At 42.6% G+C, this 12,880-nt stretch overlaps 1 protein-coding gene across 3 annotated transcripts in view; it reads right to left on the bottom strand.

The window, feature by feature from the left end:
• The window catches only part of LOC108934829 (membrane-associated guanylate kinase, WW and PDZ domain-containing protein 1-like), a 62,287-nt gene that overhangs the window by 13,553 nt on the left and 35,854 nt on the right, over nucleotides 1–12,880 (bottom strand). For all 3 annotated transcript variants that reach the window (XM_018752972.2, XM_018752974.2, XM_018752975.2), the window contains exons 10-12: nucleotides 10,587–11,082; nucleotides 10,096–10,159; nucleotides 9,291–9,692 (exon numbers count right to left, since the gene is read on the bottom strand). In XM_018752972.2, coding sequence (XP_018608488.1) covers nucleotides 9,291–9,692; nucleotides 10,096–10,159; nucleotides 10,587–11,082 — 962 coding nt within the window. The remainder of the gene's footprint in view (nucleotides 1–9,290; nucleotides 9,693–10,095; nucleotides 10,160–10,586; nucleotides 11,083–12,880) is intronic.

Genomic DNA, 12,880 nt, shown 5'->3' with positions numbered 1-12,880 from the left:
AGCATCAGGGCAGGAACCCCCTCATGCTGTCACCAACAGTCAGACTGGGCAAGATGCAGCAGAGGAGAACTAGTTGTCACACAGGATGACACTCTTACTGGCTCATACACACACACAGAGGAAACTGCAGGAGCTCAGGACAGCAGAGGGAACTGGGAGCCTTCCTGATCCTGACTGGATCCCATCTGAAGCTCAGCCCCCCTGACAGATACATTGGGCGCATGACTTGCACAACAGCAGAATGCTGCAGCAAACAAGCATCCGTCCTGACAGAACGATCCCCCAGCCGCCACACAAGCCAGTCCTCAGAATCACAAAACCCTGCACCGACATCTGCTGTCCATGAGGTCAGTACTTTTCAGAGGCATAAAGCCACCTCTCCACTCGGTGGCCATTATACAGACTAACTGGGATAAACGGCGCAGCGACCATTTATTCCCAGGAGCAAACTTCCCTAAGGCAGTAAACTGTGAATGCTGACACAAACTTCCATCACAGCAATTGATCCACACCCCATACCATACAGACATAGTAGGGACACATCCCATACAACGAGCATACAGAGAAGAAATGAAACGATCACCTCCAGCCATAACACTTTGATGGGTCGCCAATAAAAACAGAAAACAGCAGTAAGTCATCCACTTTTACCCATGGATGTGCATCGTTAAGTTCGTGGCAACCTCATTGCTGATATGAGCATACAGAAAGGACTACCACTGACACCGGTTCCTCTTGGCCATGGTACATACGTGGGAAGACTGAACTCTGGTAACACAGCTCATACATAGCAAACACTAATACCACCACTGGGAACTGTTAACTTAGCCTAATCACAGCACTAAAAGCTGGTTAATAGTTTGTCATACAGTTGTTGGTCACCGATGGAAAACGTCTACATTTGTATGTGATAATATTCAGTTCATAAGCGTAACTACGTATGAAAAAGCGTTTCTGCGACTACCGTCGGATTTGACACATTGAGTTCAAACACGTTGAACTTTGCTCTCATCTCTGCGACCACGACTAAAATAAAACTGCAGTCTGACAGTGTCATTGTGACTTCTGTCATAAGGCGGACTGATGCAAAACATTTAGCACCATAAATAGGTCCTAAAGCAGCCAAGGGCTTGTCGAATCTGAAAATTTGCTTTTTGAACTTGAAATTTGCGGAAACGTCTTTCAACAACACCTGCGGCGGTGCTTGTTACGTTCATCAAACGTGAGGTTTACACTGACTGTGTTTTTGTGACTTCATGTAGGCTGGCACTCTCCTCTGAAAAACAGAACCTACAGCAAAGCACTCATCTACACAACAGAACACCACACGCACACTATGGGCAATTTAGTCAGCGATTCACTTTGGAACACATGTCTTTGGAGTGTGGGAGAAAACCAGAGTACCTGGAGGAAACCTACATGAGAACAAGGAAGCTCCATACAGACTTGAGTGTGCTGTTAAAAGCCATATATCTGTTGTCTATGATTGTGACACAGCTAACCGATATTAGTACCTACAAACAATGCCTTACACCTAAGAGTGCTAGCATTAAAACCCAAATCAAAGATCATTTTAAGATGCATGTTTTTCTCGCTTAAGTTGTACGCTAAAATGTGATATTGAACGATTTGATAGGAGACGCTCAGCAATGATGACAGAGAGAAGCCAAGAGCGGCAAGTAGATGTTACTTTTTGACAACAAGAGTAAAAAATGCTGCCCGTCCAGAAACAGGAGTGCAAGGCACGATATAACAAAAAACCACTACATAAGTCTTGTTAATCAGTGTATTTTAACATTTTAAAAAGTTTTTGTAGCTGGGGAGTAGTTTTAATTTAGAGGGATTTTCAAATCCTGCAGATTTCCTACAAAGCATGAAGCAGATTGATTATGAAGATTTTCACACGGCTTAGCCATTATACATCATGTTCTGGCCAGAACTGCTGGGCACAGCTGGGCTTTTTAACGCTTATTGGGCGCGCTGAAATGACGATCGGCCCCTTGCCGCAACACAATCAGACACACCAATGTAAGCGAAATGTTAAGTAATTTTTTTCATTAACGCACTATGAGAATTTCCAGTGTGTTAATGAAAACTGATGTAGCTTTTGAAAAACTTTATTTAGACTCACTTTACACAATGCAGCCGAAAATACAAAATTACTGGTGACATGACATTTCTATAGAGTAATATTTGTTGGAGGAATGCTTTTCTATTATGCATGTAAATTCGATTTCTGATTGAGTGAAAGCGTAAAACATATTTCACATATACTCTGTTACTCTGCTGTGTCCTCACTATTCAGAACACTGAAGAAGTTGTTCAGTGTTTCCAAGATAATATATCAGAGATAACTTCATATAAATCTGTAAAATTAAATCCACATATCATATGAGCCATACTCTCAGATTGCAAAACACCAATAGAACATCTGAATCTCAGTTTGTTTGGGATAAATTGCACTCAGATAATTGTGCTTTGTTTTAGAAAGATTAATGAAGACATAACCTCAACAGCACTTGGTTCTCGCCACATTCTCTACAGAAACTACTAAAAAACAGGAGTGGACCTGCACCCTTCCGAGAGAGAGAGAGAGAAAAAAAAAAAAAAAAAAATCACAGTATTCATTAGTGCTGCTTACAGCCAGATCCCTGAAAATATTTCAGATATTTCAGTCTCAGGTCCTGCCAAGAACCTTCCAGCAGCCTGAGTACCAGGAGGAAATCAGATGTTATGATATTACTGCTAATAAGCTATGGCAATACACACATATAAAACACACACCTCTATCAACATAACACCGAGAAATTCTCTCCAAACACTATCCAAAACCAAGCAAAAACTAAAAAGCTAGTTACGCAAACAAGAAAAAGGGAAAAAAATAATTACGTTTTGAGTCCTTGACAGTTTTCAGCGCAGACTGCAGTCGTTCCAACATCTTTCTGTGTGTGCGAGAGTGTCTGTAAAGGTGTGAAAATGGAAATTTCAAAAGAAAACAATATCTCGGGTTGCTTCGGCGTGAGCGAAAAAGAGTAGCCTGACAAAACGAGCCCAAATAAAAGAGCAGAAAAGGTCTCTCTCCCTCTACGGCAGCGCTGGACAAGCAATGTGTAATGTGAAGTAAGCAGCAGGGAGTGAGCCAGACTGGCGTTTTACCACTAAACGGAATCCCTTTACCGCAGAGAGACAGGGGGGGCGGCGAGGGAGGGCTGAGCAGATGAGTAACAGGAAAGTGGGTGGAGAGGGAGAGATTGAGGGGTGGGACTATTATAGCAAAGGCTAAGAAGGCAAGCAAGCCTGGGAGTGCCAGTGGGAGGAGCCAATGAGATGGGCAGCATGACACGTTAATGAGAGCAAGAGGGGACAGCAGGCCAACAGGGAGGCACCAAAACAGATCAAGCGTCTCTAAAGAGACAGGAGGCCAAGGGGAGGAGGAGGCAGCAAAAAAGAAACTAAGATGATTGGAGCATGAAGTGTTGGAGGGAGCCAGAGGCTGGAACACACACCAGAACCCCATATGTCCTGAGACAGTGATGGAGTGAATATGAGCCACGTAAAGAACGATCAAGCGCTGGCAACATTTCCATCATAATGCGTGCCCTTCTGGTATTCACCCCCTACCGCCGAGGACAACCAGTGTTACGTTCTTCTTTTAGAACGACTGAAAATATACACGATATTTTCAGACAAATGTCATTTTCTCTATCAGCTGATCAAAAAGGCAGGCCTAAAACAGCAGAACACATACAATACCACAGTGAAGCTGGCCAAAGTACCACGAGTCGAAACGTCACAATGGCAGGAAGCAGCGAATAATAAATAATGAATTTGTAAGTCTGAATATTTTAAGCATGCTCACGACTGCCTACTGAATAAATCTAAAAAATGTTCAGGCGGCATGCAAAGTGCATATTCTGTCCCTGTGCACAGCCACAGATTTTCCTCTCACAAATCAAGGGTGAATTTAAAAAGAAATAATGTCCCACAGTAAATGCCACCTCAGTCAGGGTGTTCCAAGCCGAAGCACTGGGCCACGGATGGTATTGATCCCTAGGCAGCATTCTGCGTGACGCACACAGATACACTGTACACCACAAATCACACGACAAAAGCCGAAAACATCTCCGAGAGGCTCTTTTCTCCACTGTGAAACGGTACAGTCCATCCGAAGTTTGCCACCTGCATTTGGCCGTACAACGTCTTGCTCACATTAGGTTAAACATAAACCGGTTGTCTCGAGAGAGACCTTCACAAGACGGGAGGAATTTTTAGAAATATTTCCGATGGGTTCCGCTCCAGTTCTTTTACCGTTTAATCAGGAAAGCTACGTAGTTCACGAAAAGTTTATTCTGCACCGTTAGCATAAATGTCGTAGCTGGTGCAGACTGACAGATTAGATCGCAGCCTTTGAGTAAAGCAGAAGCAGCGCGTCACAGGAAGAACCCTGTGTCATCTCTGCTACCAGACGAGTGGAGTCTGGAACCTGGTCTGGTTACACAAGGTAGCTGGAGCATGATGGAAGTGTACAGTGAGCCAGAAGGGCTGAAAACCCTAATTAAGAGCTGAAAGCCCTGCATGTCACACACCACAGGGACGTGACGTGAGAGCATGCGGTCCACATTCGGTGGCTGCATCAGCATTCGGTATAAAGGGTTTCAATTTTGCAGGATTAATAACCTCTGCAACACAGGCACGAATATAAAAATATGCAATTTTACACATTACTTAAATACACAACAGATGTTAACAATTACAAATGTGGGTAAACATTTTTTCCAGATATGTAGAGGTCCCACCATGATGCAGTAAAGGTAAACACTATGCATTCCTGACATAAAAACCCTGCACACCAACTGCATTCTTCTCAAACAGCAGATCACACGGCACAATGCAGGGATATTCCCGTCTGTTCATAAACTGACTGACTTAGTGCACGGTCAGTCAGAACAGCGCCAGTTATGCTCATCCGCAACCAAACTATGAGCCATTCTCATGTACTGACATACAGAACACGCACACACCTGTGACACAGGTGACCCTCAATTTAAAAATTTCACCGAAAAGGATAAATGAGCACCTTGATCTATACCGGAGTCAAGATGCAGAATCCAGACTCCATTGTACTACAGTCTTATAATCAAAGAAGCAACGTGATGCGATACTGAAACACAAGCTGTCACATAATACCCCTTTAACAAAATACTGTAATTCTGAAAGCCAGCGTATTTTTTCCCCCGGTCCATTACATTTGTCCATGCAAATGTGCCATAATGGCCCAGCGGTCAGACTCAACAGTGGATTAATGCATTTGGTCTCACCCGCTCAGTGGGGAGCCAGGGCTCTGTTTCTATCAAACCGGACGTGGAAATTCAAACCCAAAACATCTCATCATCTGCAGAACCATTAAGATGATGTAAAGTTATCATCTGACCCTATGAGAAAGATAAATAGGGAAAAAAAAAAAAACTGATGCACGTACAGAACAGATAAATGCACATTACTACATGACTTGGCATTTTCCTCACTGCAGTGCAATGTGATGTATTTCTACTTTTCAGTGCAGCATCCAGGTTGATCCCACAGTGATACTGCAATTTTTTATCTTTTCTATGAGTTCCCACCAGCACTAAAGATTCCTTTATTAAGCTCTGTGGTCATTTTTAATTTCCTTTAAACAGGTAAATATACCATATGTTACAGGAGCCCACGAAGCAAGCAAGGGAGCGTGAAGTATCAGAAAGGCACCCCTCAGGATAAAGTATCGTGCGACAGCTTCGTAAAGCGGGACCATCCTGGACAAAGCCCCACTCAGTGGATGGCTCAGGAACATGAGGCAGGGTTTTTGGATAAGTCCTGCATCCTAATGGACCGACAGGACATAGGCCACGCCAAGAACAAGCCTCTCAAATCATTACTGCAGGGTCAGAGCCTTTCACTGGAGCTGCAGAACCATTTGGATTGTTGCCACACCCACTCAAGAACACTGTGAAGAACAGCTAGTGCATCCTGCAACATCCTGGTATCTGGAGCGATTCCTCATAAGACCGTAGTCCAGTAGTACACACACACACACACACACACACACACACACACACACACACACACACACACATTTTCTGAACCGCTTGTTCCCCGTGACCCCGTATGGGACCGGAGCCCACCCGGCAACACAGGGCGTAAGGCTAGAGGGGGAGGGGACACACCCAGGACGGGACGCCAGTCCATCGCAAGGCACCCCAAGCAGGACCCGAACCCCAGACCCACTGGAGAGCAGGACCCGGTCCAACCCACTGCGCCACCACGCCCCCCATCCAGTAGTACATCACCCTGAAAATCTCCACGTAATCATTAAAGAAGATACATAATCCTCGGCACTGGGAACGCCAAATTTCAGAATATTCTTTCGCTGCCATATTTGGGATACATAGTAAATCATTTCAAGTGTTAGTCTATCTCCTCTTAGCAAAATTTAACAAAACTGTTCAAATTAAATAACTTTGCCAAAGTACTTTCTAAGTCGCTACAACAACCGCAAAACAGCCGAAGGCAAAAAAAAAAGGTCTCCTCTTCAGCTGTAATAACACTTGGCACTTCAAACTTTGAGCTGCATTAAAATGATTTTGCAGCCAATTACTTCTACGCTCTGGACACCAAGTCACCTCAAACCCCATGTCATTGCTGATAATTTCAGTTGGTGACACAAAACGGCATAAAATGTTTTTCAGAAGCCCTACCTATATTCATAGCAGCTTATATATAAGTGCTGTATTAAAAACAAAACCTGTAAAAAAATATAGGCTAATCAAATACAGCAGGGAGTATGGAGCCTCATATTAAATGTAAATTTACATTTATTTATTTAGCAGATGCTTTTCTTCAAAGTGACTTCCAATGAACTCTATGTAGTGTTACTATCAGCCCACACACCTTATTCACCGCAGTGACTTACACTGCTAGAGACACTACTTACAATGAGCCACTCATTCATACATCAGTGGAACACACTCTCTCTATCACTCGCACACTATGGGGGAACCTGAACAGCATGTCCTTGGACTGCAGGAGGAAACCAGAGCACCTGGAGGAAACCCATGTAGACACAGGGAGAACATGCAAACTCTACACAGACTGAGTAGGGATTGAACACATGTCCTCTCGCACCACCCAGATGCTGTGAGATAGCAGCGCTACTCACTGTGCCACCATGCCATCCTAAAAAAAAATTTGCTGTGTTTTTTTCCGGGCAGATTCTTAACTCCTTTACTGGAGTTACGATGGCCAACTGTTTGCCATAAGAAGGAGGCATGCAGCAACTATCCAGCCTCAAGGGGAGAGGGTACTGTAGTACAGTGGCCAGGAACTGGGGCATGGCTAACACACACATGTCAGCTAGAAGTGTGAAACTGGGAAATATATGATTCATGAAATAGACCCTGCAGAATGTGCACTGCAGCCTGTATAGTTTTGTCAGTCCAAAATTGTGCATGAGAATGCACTTTTCGTCTTTGCCGATATATTTTCAAACACTCCCCGTTTCAAAAGTATGGTATCTGTTTCTGTATACTTATCTCTGCAACGAGAAATGTCCCCACAATGACACCGATACCCTATATATATATATATATATATACACTCAATCCTCACATAAAAGTGTACTGTATAATAAAAAAATAAGGGCATATTGATATACTCCCCCCCACATAACAGGCTTATAAATTCATTACAGCAGCATTTTCACCCGTGAAGCTATCATTTTGCAGCCAGAGTGGGGATCTGAATCTGGGTCCTTTAAAACTTTCTAGAAAAACTATAAAAATTAGAGATGCGATGAAGCTTCAATTCGAACGTTGTCGAACTTCGAATGTTTTTGGCAGATCCAAAATCCGTTGGATTTTATCAACGATTTTCAACAGATATGAATTTGATGTGGGGGAATAAAGCAGTCAAAGCAGCGCAGCTCATTACAAACCTATTCTATATTTATATATGCTGCTTTCCACAAGTGCAGGCGCACTTGAGAGATACTGTGATACTTAATGATTGAACAGTACTACATATGCACTGGTATACACCTTTATATGGGAATCACGATTCAATGATTTGCAGATATATTCACATACAGATTACACAGTGAAATGCATTAGGCCTACTTTGGAAGACAATACCACGTATATCATCGCAGCCTTTTGCATGATGTAAGATGATTTGTGTAAATTCACGTACGCAGCTTGTTCAGAGTTTAAGTGGAAATACTCATACCAATAAAAATGAATGCGTGTATTCTTACTAACATTTAATTTGAGCATAAACCAAGGTTTTTTTGAATTGCTGAAAAAGAAAATTACTTCTGTGTGTTATGTTGAAACCGAATAAATGTTTCTTTTTATCTTTTAATTGATATGTGCATCCGGATTCGTAAAAATGATACTTTCCGTTTTAATTATCATTAAAAACTGCATCCACATTCGACGGATACGGATTTTGATCAGCTCCGTCACATTCCTAAAACGACGTAACTTTAAACTCTTTATTTAAATCAGAGCAAAACACTAGCTTCTTTCAGGGAGCAGGAATGAGGACGGACTCAAGGTGCATGTCACGCTCGTGCTTTATGTGTGCTATTTATAGAAAGGGTGACTGGTGAGGGATAACCGTGAGGACTGGACCTCCCTCCTAGCTTCAAGCTGCAGCATCACCTCACAGTCACAACCTAGCCCACCACCATCATACAAACAATATTAATAACATGAAGATCCTTTCACCAGTGTAAGTAAAGCCTTCGTTTCACAACCAAAAGAAGATCACCTAGTGTCAGACAGTTGTTTGTAATGCTGCACAGAGGAATTGTGACACGGACAGTGTTCTTGGAAACTTTATTTCTGTGTCACAAACATCTGTGAGCCAAACTATCAGAAGATTTTTTTGTCACTGTCCAGTATGCCATGTACCGTGTCTCACACACTGTGCTTGTGAGGTAGACTCTGCACTACTACAACTCTGCAACGAGACAAGCTATTATTGATCATATGAATGAATGACAGTATAACATTAAAGGACAGGGCAGAAATAATCCTTTTCGCTAAAAATAGTAGAAATGTGTTGGTGTTGCTATTGTCAAACATAAAAACATGAATTTTAGATGACATTTTTTTCCACTGGGAACCGATATTATATCAACCTTGTTATGCCATGAAGACGTGTACATTAAAAGGCTGCCGTAAGCCAGGTTTAAGGTGGCGCTGGCTGGCAGAACTTGATAGCTCTAGAGAATAGCTGCAGCATGAACTCACTTTTGCCATTGAGGTGTACATCATGGGAGGCAAGGACGAATCCAAAGCCCTCCCCAGGATTCCTCCTCAGCTCTACCTCCAAGGTCTTTGACAGGACAGCACTCCATCCCTCCTCTGGGCTGCCCACCACCCCCCTGGGGGCTGGTGTGCCTCCCTCCTCCATACTTAGCCAGTCCTTGGGCTCCAGAGTGACAGTTACAGGCACGGAGTCAAGGAAACTAGTACTATGGACCAAAGAGGGTACATCCATTGAGGGGGAAGGGGGTGTGAGGGTTGTTTGGGGCACAGTATGGGCATCTGAAGGAGTGGAGGGGGTGTCAGCTGTGGTAGAGACTGGAGGGGGACACAGGGCAGAAGCAACTCTTTTGGTAGAGTTAGGGGAAATGGGGGAATGCAGTGAACCTGAAAAGACACAAACACAAACTTACGTCATGCACGCAATAATGCTTGCAACACATCTAACAATACATTACCTGAACGGGTGAAATACGACATGCGATATCATGCTACTGCTGACATCTGGTTTACATTTCAGCTATTTATATGACAAACAACGAGCGCTAACAAAATTCAAGATTTTTTACGTCTCAGTTTAAAGGATAAACACAATAATCAAATAAGAGTACAAATGCTACGGTAATATACATTGAAAAAGAATCCTACTGCCGATCCAAAGTGTTCCACAATATTGTATTAGGATTTTTTTCTTAATCAGTGTGTGATATACAGACTAGTTTGACTGATGTTGGAAGCAATTTGGGAAGGCAATTATTAAATGTATTAGTTGGCACTCAGGGGTACTTACCTCCTCTGTAAACCAGCAGAATTACATCACCTTGTTTAGTGTGTTCCTGGAGGACTCTCTGTACCTGATGCAATAAGGGTATGAAAAGAATTCTTCTCACATGAACTGCTCACATTTTAAGGCGCTTAAAATGCCTGCAATGACATCAGACCTACTTTTTGACCTGACATTCTAGTTTTTGACAGAAAATGTGATTTTACAGTTTATACATGTTATAACATGAAGTGCAACGCTTAGTTACAGACGTTAATGAGGCGCTGTCACTTGACAAATACACTGAATCATTTACGAAAGCGTCAAGTTCCATAACTGTGAGAAACAAATAAGTGAACTTGCTGCATAATACAACAAGTAAGACAACGATACTATACATCTTGCCCACACACAGTAGATATTTCTACGCAAAGTGGTTGTAACTGACTGAACAGATTGTTAAAATCCAGGTTTAGCCTTTTCAGGCTTCATCAGCCTGCATCAGACTCCTAGCGTACCTGAGCGAAGCTAAGACTCTGTACATCAGCACCATTGATCTTGACAATGGCATCTCCAGCCTGCAGGGAAGGGCACTGACGGCGATCCCACACTCTCTTCACCACAGCCAGCCTGCCACCCTGGCCCCCTGCCGTCACACTGAAGCCCATGCCTCCGCCCTCGCTCCTTCCCACAGCCACGGGTACCAGCTCCCCGCCACCACCTGTGGCCCCTGGCGAAGGCAGTGCGCTGGGGCTGCTCACGGGGCAACCGTTAAAGCCACAGGGTGGAACTTCCGAAGAAGGAGGTATTCGGAGGGAGGTCTGCAGCAAAGGGGGTCGTTGGGTTGGTCCCCCTGGGCTAGCGGAGGATGTCATTTCAAGCTGTGGTAGCGGGAGTCTAGAGATGGGCAGAGCGTCTGTGGAAAGGTCACTCTCCGAGGACCTAGGGGTGTGGAGGTGCAAGGAGGGTAGTCCTGGGAGAGAGTTGTTGTTGTGGTTCCGAGTCATGGACGTCCTGTGAGGGTAGGCGAACACACGATTTTCTCATTTGGTCATTTAGAAACCTATTAAGTTTAACCCTTTCTACAGTGCAAACGCAGCACGCAAATTTAAAAGCGTCTCCCATGATAAAGAGACATACAGCACATTACACACGCTTGCTCAGTTCATTCGCATACACATTAAGTATTTGCCTCATTTTCGAGGGAATTCAGAAAGTGTTCCCCTGGGAATTTATTTTTTCAACACACGTGAATTTCAATTGACTGGAAAAGTTATGCCGAAGTGTGTCGTTACAGTAACCGTTTTGTGATTTCATTTGTTTCGCAACTACGCAGGCGACACGGCACAGCGCAGCTTACGAACAGAGGCTGAGGAACAGAAACACTCTTCAGGGCATAATTAAGCGCTGTAAACATAATTATACAGAGTGGGATCTCAAACGATAAAGAAAATAAAATTGTGTCTGTTCACTGTGTTGTTCTAAGTGCTTTAACCGACCAGTCATCGGCTAATTTTCCTATGACAGTGAAATGGTCAAAGGAAGCACTTGATAATCCTATGGAGATATTTTTCACATTTTTTATGAGAAGGAAATCTGCTTTTCATGTAGCTGAGTTTGAAGAGCTGATCACCTTCAAACAATCACATTTCTTCCAATCATTCTGTCAGCCTCTCACAGCATGGATCTAATGGGGTAAATGGCTCACACGATTTACGCAATTTAATGAGCGGACATATCGTTCAACATGACTCACTGTTTCATCTCCTTACAGAATATTGTATATTGGGAGACGTAGCCGTATTATCATCAGGGTTAAGAAACCAAAAATCGGAATCGGAATGATCACCTTCCTAAGAAACGTTGAACGCTGGCAAACCGTCTCTGCATGCCACTGTCATTAAGCTTCACTTAAAAACGGAAGGGTTCCTCGCTTCTGATTCTTGTGCCTATGGCAATGACCTAGTTAGAGGAAGACTATTTTTTAACGTTTTAACTACAAGGTACTATTCCAATGACCTCAGTCAACTTTGTCATAAGCCGCAAATTCCCTTATACCTTATTACATGAACCGTAAGAATATATAAACGATTAACACGGATGAATGCTATGTTGTATAATTGGAATTTGTTACATTTTCCCACAGATTTCACATGTTAAAATAATACTAATAGAAAATAATAATGCAGTACAGTATTATACTATATTCACGCTGCACTGTTACTTTTACTTCTAAATTTGTTTTTCACTTTTTTTTATGCCACCAGACAACACATTTTTGCTTCCTAGAAATTATTTAAAAAAAAAGCTGAATTAAAGTACAAACAAAACATTCTGTAAATAAGAGTGTTTCTGTAAATAAAGAACACAACTACTGCTAGACAAACTGAGTCAATTAAAAATAGGGATGCTTTGCACAGTGTGCCTTGCCAGTGTTATTGTACAAGAGAAAAAGCAGCTGTTACATGGTACAGCAGAACATCAAGACTCAAAAATAATGTAATGAGGCTGATATATATATATACTTCCTGCTTCCTATGATACTGCCAATCTCAGCCAATCATAAACATTGATTAAGGTAAATCTAATACTACCACTGGAATGAAAGATTCAGTAACAGTATTAGCAATATTAGAATCATTACTATGAATTAATTTTGCCGATGCGTTTCTCCCAAGCAATTTAGAATGTCATGCCACTTACAGTCATTTATCCATGTATACAGCTAGAGAAAATTCAGTGATTTATCAGTTTCTACTACTGCATTCAAGGTAAGTACCTTGATCAAGGGTACTAAAGCAGGAGTGGGATT

The sequence above is a fragment of the Scleropages formosus genome, chromosome 1 (assembly GCF_900964775.1).
Source record: "Scleropages formosus chromosome 1, fSclFor1.1, whole genome shotgun sequence".
NCBI lineage: Eukaryota > Metazoa > Chordata > Actinopteri > Osteoglossiformes > Osteoglossidae > Scleropages > Scleropages formosus.
Note: the sequence above shows the minus strand (reverse complement) of the source record. Positions and strands in the feature narration are given on the sequence as shown.